The sequence below is a fragment of the Gavia stellata genome, chromosome 3 (genome assembly GCF_030936135.1).
Source record: "Gavia stellata isolate bGavSte3 chromosome 3, bGavSte3.hap2, whole genome shotgun sequence".
NCBI classification, from domain to species: domain Eukaryota; kingdom Metazoa; phylum Chordata; class Aves; order Gaviiformes; family Gaviidae; genus Gavia; species Gavia stellata.
The window spans coordinates 57,959,303-57,966,680 of record NC_082596.1 but is presented as its reverse complement, the minus strand read 5'-3'; the positions used below and the strand labels follow the sequence as shown (position 1 = coordinate 57,966,680).

The 7,378-nt window shown below is 48.7% G+C and overlaps 1 protein-coding gene across 1 annotated transcript in view; it reads left to right on the top strand.

Annotated features, from left to right (window-relative positions):
• The first annotated feature begins 467 nt into the window (after positions 1-467).
• The window catches only part of PIEZO2 (piezo type mechanosensitive ion channel component 2), a 322,465-nt gene continuing 315,554 nt past the window's right edge, over positions 468-7,378 (top strand). Inside the window, exon 1 of the mRNA XM_059815888.1 lies at positions 468-531. Within this exon, the coding sequence (XP_059671871.1) occupies positions 468-531 (64 nt within the window). The remainder of the gene's footprint in view (positions 532-7,378) is intronic.

Here is a 7,378-nt window from a genome sequence, read left to right as displayed (position 1 = left end):
GGCAGCGCGCGCCCGGCCCCTCGCGGCACGGCGCGGCCCAGCCCGGCCCCGTCGGGGCGGGGCGCGGGGAAGTTTCATTGCGCGGCGCGGGGCGCGGCGTGGGGTGCCGCCGGCTGGGCCCGCGCCGTCGGGGCGGCGGGCGGGGGTGCCGCTCCGCGCTGCCGCGCTGCCGCGCTGCCGCGCTGCCGGCGGAGGGAAGGAGGGCGGGCGGGCGGAGGGAGAGCCCCGAGGGGGCGGGCGTGTGCGGGCCCCGGGCCGGGGGTGCGGCGCGGCGCTGGTTGCATGGGCTGCCGCCGGGATGCGGCGGGAGGCGTGAGGCGGCGCGGCTGAGGCGAGGCGAGGAGGGGACGGGCGATGCTCCGCCGCCGCGGCGGCTCCGCGCACGGGCGGACCTAGGAGCGGCGGTGGCGCGCAGAGAGGGACGGCTCTCCGGCCGGCCGGCCGGCCGCGACCCCCGCCCCGCCGCGATGGCCACCGAGGTGGTGTGCGGGCTCACCTTCCGGCTGCTCCTGCCCGTGTGCCTGACTGCCGGTACGTCCCTCCGTCCGTCGGTGGGTCGCCGGGCGGGTGCTCGTCTCGGGGCCGCGGGGCCGTCCTCGCTGCCCGCCGGGCCGGCGGCTTGGGGGATGCTCCGCTCTCCTTCCTCGCGGCTGCTCCCACATTACGCTGTTTTCCCAAGAAACTTTAAACTTCGTAGCTCGCCCCTTATTTCGTACATGTTTGTTGTTGCTATTATTCATTTTTTGTTGCTGTCCGCCCGGGGGTGCGGGGCTCGCACGTGCGGCGGGGCTCTGCTCGCCGCCGCAGCACCGGCTGCGCGGCGCGCAGCAGCGTGCGGGGCTCCGCGCCTCTTCGCTCGGAAAAGCTGCCGCGGGCTCCTGTGCCCCGCGTCGCCCCGCATGCTCGGGGAAGGCGGGAGAGAGGGGGGGATTCAGTGCTCGCCCTCCGGGCATTCTGGTTCATCTGCCTTGTTAGGGCTGCGGGGGTACTTTGGAAAAGCGCGGAGTGAGCGTCTTTCAGAAGGAGCAATTCTCTAATTTACGGAGCTTTTCAGGAGGGAGATTTTTCGTACTTTCAGAGAGAGAAATTTCGGTTTATTAAATCGCGTTACTTAGGAGGCAGCCATCCAAGAAACGAATTATTTTTGGACGGAGAACGGCGGTGTCCGGCCATGGGTGAATATGTTAATATTAATCCATTCCCTCCGCACAATTTGAAGATAAAACTCGGAGTAAGCAACGATTACTCGTTAGATCGGTAGGACGACGGGCTCGCCTCGAGAGCCGCGGTTGCGGAGGGCGACTCGGCCGGGCGGCCGCGGCTGGGGCTGGTGCCTGCCGGGGCGGCGGGGGGCTGCGGGGCGGGAGGAGGGAAAGCGGGGGCCGGGGAGGGTGCCCGCCTCCCGCACGGCGCGGAAAGAAACCCCTCGGCGGGCAGCGCCGCGCCGCGCATCCGCCGCAGGCGGCGGAGCGGTGCCGGCCGTACCTTGCGCGGCCGCCGCGGGGCTCCCGGGCCGGTCCCGGCCGCGCCAGCCCCTTCCCGGCCGCGCGGAGCGGCGCGGAGGCGCGCGCGCAAGGCGGGGGCCGCCCCCCGCCCTCGGGGGTGCAGCTCTCCCTGCGGCCTCGCCGGCCTCCCAGGACCGGGCTGCCCGGCGGCCCCTCGAAAGACGCAGTCTGCCCGGGGCTTTGCCCTTGACGAGCCCCGTGGTGGCCGGGCCAAGGCCTCTCGATCTCGGCATCTTCCCTGCGCCCTGCCCGGGAGGTGCCCCACGCTCTCGCTCCAGGTGCCTCCGACTTCTCCTCTGGGAAGGAGGACGCGGGCCCCATCTTCAGCCCTGCCAGAGGCGTGCGGGACCCAAGTGGCACCCTGGTGCCTCGCGGTGTGCAGCCCCTCTTGCTTTCATGGGCTGGGAGTGAAAACGCACTGTGTTCCCCCATCACTTTGCTTGAGGAGTGCGGTGGGTGCTGTTAGCAGGGTCGTGTGAAGGCTGAGCTGGAGGCAGCTTTCCAGCCCGCCACAGCCCCTGCACCTGCTTTCCGCCCTTTCCAAAGCCCGTCGCCCCCCTGCAGGCGCCTGGCCCCGTGCTTGGTGGCCACCGCTGGGGCTGGGGAGGCCACAGTTTCCCAGGCCCATGGCAGCAGGTGAGGGGCCCCTGCCTGCTTTGAGGCCGTCCCTGTGTCAGTGCCTTGGTGGCTGGTGTGCAGGAACACTGTGTGTGGAGGAGCTGGGTGGTGGTAGATGGGGCAGGCGGTGAGTTGCCCTCAAGGCCAACGGCTACTGGTACCTGGCAGCTCTTTCAATGCCAGGGTTGGGCATAGGGCACCCCGTTTGAAACCTGTTGGGTCCTGTTCATATGTTCTTTCATCTTATGAAATATGATTGGATTATGGATGAGGATGAATTTGCTGGGAAGACAAGTGGGGAGAAGGAAAGATTCAAGAAGATCACTTCTGTTCAGGTGGAATTTGTTTATACTACTACTAATAACATAATATCTGGCTGTGGTATTAAAATAGCGGAGGTATTGTTCTTTCAGGTACTCACTCTGGTTCTTGCCAACCTCTTTCTGTGTCAAAACAAGTTCAGAAAAAATTGTTTTGCCGTCCTGATTCCTGATCTTTAGTAATGCAGAGGTACTTTCGCATTGCAGTAATACCTCCACAGATTAGAACCGATGTTGTCATGAATTGCTTATGGTCGTAAATCTTATCCATCTGAAGATTAATCGAAATATAAAACCTGAAGGAGGGGCTTTCCATCTTGAGTATGTAAAAGAAATCCCACTGCAGAGCTTTTGGTTTTGGACCTAGTGGTCTTGTTCAGTTGCATTCGAAAGAGCAATCAGTAAATGGACAAACATCTTTTCTCTTACCTTAATTTACTGTGTCTGTAGGTGTTATTCTTTTCCCCTTTACAAGCTGTTAGTGGAGTCCTCACTAGGGTGAAACCTAGTTCAGCCTGCTCCACTTCTCCACTTTCCTTGTGTCTGCACCTGAGTTATCCCTGAGCCAATGCTCTCCTCCTTTCCAAAGCATCAAGGAAGTGTTCCGTGGGCTTCTGGAAAAAGGCTTTTTAGAGTTCATATATCAGAGTGATGTTTTTTGTATGACTTACGGTGAGGTTACATCTGCAGCTGAAAAGCTGCCACAAGGACTCCCTGCGCAGAGTGATGCCTTGTGTCTCCTACCCCTGTCTGGGCAGTAACTGTGTCTGGCTGTGCCCAAAGGGTGGAAATACAGAGTTGTTCTTTTGGTTCAGAGTCTGTGCATGTGTGATTTTAAAATGATAGATTACTGTAGTTTCTTATTGTGGTATAATTTACTTTTCTGTTTCTAAGAGTAGAAAGTAACAAGGTTGGAAAGCCCTGACGAGGTGTGTGGAGGGCAATGGCAGCTGTGGCAAACTCGATACAAATAACACATCTGCTAAGCTGAAAAATGATTCTTTAAATACTTTAAAAATGGTTAATGCTTTAAATCCTTAATACTTAGAACACTTGATTTTAAAAGTAAGCAAAATTAAATACTAATACTAGTTATCTCCTGGTATGAAATACTTTCCAAGCATTGATTAATACCACGTAATTGAGAAAACACAATTCTTTATAAGACTTTTTTTAGGATCAGATCTGTAGCACTAAAGAGTGTAATCTTGTGCAGGTAGAACTAGATGTATCCATTTTTTAAAGCTCAAGAACGACGCGCCTTCAGTGTCTACTGAAGACAGGAAATTTAACATGTGCAAAATGAAAGACTTTGGAGATTGAAGAGCTGATTGCAGGTTTATGACTTCACAGTTGATCCACCATCATATTATTTTCACGATAAAATCCTATGTTCAGTCTGATGCGAACCTAGAGCTTAAACGATAACTCACAGTAATACGAAACTTCCTGGCAAATGAAGTACTGTGTTCTGTAATGAGACAGAGAGAGTTGGATCTGCTGTTGTTGTTTTTTTCTTTTTTTGTGAGATTAGTGCAATGTACTATTTTCCTGTATCATAGTAGTACAATGCTGAAAAAACAAATAATAAAATGGAGGAGAGGGAGCTTTTGGCACTCATGGCGGGAAGTGGGCTTTTTGTGTTTTGCTTTTGAAAGCTTGAACCTTGGCATAAACCTGTCTTTTTTTGTTGCTCATACGAACTTGAAACTTGCGAAACATGATTTGTCTCTCTCTGAAGTAAGGCATCAGAACAATCTTTTGCTAATTGCTTTCTTTGGTTTATAAAGACTTGAACCACAAAGTTGCGGTTTACATCACTTGGTAACAATTTTTAATTATTCTGCTTCCAGTTGTTTTACTTCACACACAATTCATTAGTTTTCTCTGAAGCAAAATATTATTATTATTTTCAAATCGGGTTCTGGGAAAAAAATGCTTAGCGAGAACAGCTTTCTCTGGTTTTTGACTGATGCTGCTGGATCGTGTTATCAGCAAATAGGCTTCAGTGAGCTAGCTGCCTAGCCCAAGCGCTTCCCCAAAGTTACACTTGCTTTCTGAATTTTTGAGTTTTGACCCAGATGATGAAGTAAGAATTGTAGGAGCTTCTAGAAAGTTGGGGTTTTTTTTGAGGAGGTGAGCACAGGTAACAGTGTTTGGTAAGTGATGGCAGGTAAAAAGAAAATACTTTGGAGTTTTTGTAGGTGACAGAGTTCAGGTATTAGCTGGAAGTTTTCACTTGTTTCTTCAAGCAGAATCTTTGAAGTCCTGGTAAATAGCAGGAACTGCTTTTATTTCTCCTTTCAGAAATGACCGTGATTCATCAGAATGATATTGCATGAATCAGAACGATCATCTCTTCAGGCTATAAACAATGTGTTACAGAGAATTTTTTTTTAAAGCATACACAGTATTTTTAAAAACTCTTATATTCAATTGTTGGAAGCGCCTCGGCAGGACTGACGTCCTTGTTCTGCCTTGGAAGGAAAAGGTAGATTCCAGCATGCTTGGGTGCTCTTTGACTTTCATCCCCAAATTAACAACTATTGATGAAAACTTTGGAGGGGAAATATTTGCATTGCTATGTTAGCAGGTACTAAAATACCGTTAAAATTATATGTTTTAAAGAGTATTTCAGAATCCAGGACCTCCCTATATGTTTTGATGCTTTGAATTATTACTATCCACCTTTTCTATAGATAGAATAAGTTGGCCAACTTTGTACTATTAAGGCAAGTCTGTGGAGGCAGTGAACCATGCCATGCTTGGATTATTATTTTTTGGGTGTTTGTTGTCAATTTCACCAGAGATGGCTGTTTAAAAATGATGGTACAGTATGACATTGTGTTGCAGTTTTCAGGAGACTGAATGATTTTTATGTGCCAATCTGTACAGGTGATGTTAAGTCAAGGTGATGACAAAGCAATTTGTGCTGCAGGACCATTCAGACTAGAGGGTAATTTGCGTAGTGACGTATGTTACAGTATATATCTGTATACATACATATTTAAAAATGCTGACATTTTAAAAGTTGAAGTAAGCTTCACATAGTTAGCGAGAGTGCTGCTTGTTATGCTTTAAAATTGGCTTGTTACTGAAAAAAAAAGGCAAAGAACGATCAAACTGATGATTTTTTTTTTTTTGGTCATTATGGTGGCACTGGGGAATATTTATTATGAGGTACTGAGAAGAATGATAGGGAACAGCATGAGAGAGATTCGCATAGACTTCCTGATACATTTTAAAACCCTGTTGTCCCAGAACACACATAAAAATGTTAGTTGCAGCAACAAGAAGTCTAGGAACCCCTTCATGGGTAGCATGCTGAAAAAAACAATTAACTTAGATGCCAGTTTGCACAAGGGATCCTAAAATGGCTGTTAGGTTTCCTTCTCCTCTTCAAATCTTTTAGTAATTTGTCTGGCTTCTTTTATTAAAGGAAGTTTTGCTGTTTGCCTTGTTCAGTGGGAGCAGGTGAAAGGTGTCAAGGGGAAGAAATATATACAGACTTGCAGAAGCAACATTTTCCAGGCTTGTAGGCACAGAGTTAGATTTTCTTCTGCAAAAAAGCAAATGTCATTTAAATCTCTGCGGCTTCCATCTTAGGTCAATTAAGATCAAGAGAAAAGTGTTTTGGGGAGAGTGGGGAGGCAGCAGTCGCCCGCAAGCACAGTGCTCTCTCTCTTCGGTAATAGCCATCTCAGGTTGACTGCGTCTGCTTCCCCCTAGAACGCAGGCTGGCAAACTATTTAAAGATGCATCCCACAAAAAAAGGGGTTAAAGCATCTCTCCTTAAGTTCTTACCTCCTCTACTTATTTGTCCTAACTGTTCTGTTAAGTGGTTTGAATCCACTTAATGGTTAAGATGAGATAAAACCAGAACCTATAAATTTGCAAGGCTTAGGGCTTGCCTGGTTCGACAGACAGTATTGAACTTGGGAATGGAAATCAGTGGGAGGCAGCTGATTTGGAGACAGTTACTTGGAGAAAGTGGACAACTTGCCTGGTGACTTGTAGGAACTAGAAAGCATTTGAATCCTTTATTAGTAATGGTGAAGCTCACAGGTATCAGTTGCAAATCATGTCATGCGTGGAATTCCCTTTCTGTCTTTTAAACTGCAGGTACAACACTGAGCCATATTCTGTTTTTTTTTAATCAGAGCAGTCAGATCATAGAATAAAATGACAGAAGTGTGTGTATTTGGGGAACAGATAACTCATTGTTTTGGGGATGCTTCTGAGGGACACCAAGGAAGAGAATGGTGCTGTCATTGCACTTGTACATGTGTAGCCATGGTGCTCTTCCATTTCAGATAATTTTCTAAAAGTCCAAAAATGTGGGATACAAAAAATGTAAGACAGCAGGCTGGGCAGATGGAGTGCAACAGTTTTAACCACTGAAGGACTAAAATAATTTTGTGGTGCAGCTTTACCAGCATGTTTGTTGGAGCAATGGAGTTGCAAAGGCTGGAAAAAGCAGACCAACTTCAGAATGGCTGGTGCTGCTAAAAAGACTCTTGGAAGGGAATATTGTTAAATGGATCATATCTGAGAGGGACTTCAGATGATGCACTCCTTCATAACAGTAAAACCTTTTTCACACGCATGTAAAGCTGCTGGATGTTTATGCTCCAGCTTCTCTTCTCTCCATCCCTTTTCTCTTTCTCTTTTCACGTTGAAATAATAGCCTTTGTGAAGCTGAAGCATCTTATTGCAAGGGTAACCTTTGACTTGAAGAACATCAAGTAACTACTTTCTCCTCCTGGACTGCAGCACTCTAAGAAACAGGCTATTTGAAACAGGCTGTTTGCTTTCTATCTTGAAGAATGATGTGCTAATTAGTGAAAAAGTCTGTGTAGTCAAGTAGATTGTACAAGCCTTTGTAATATCTTTAGCAAGTTCTAAAGATACTGTAAGTATGACTTGCTAAGCTAG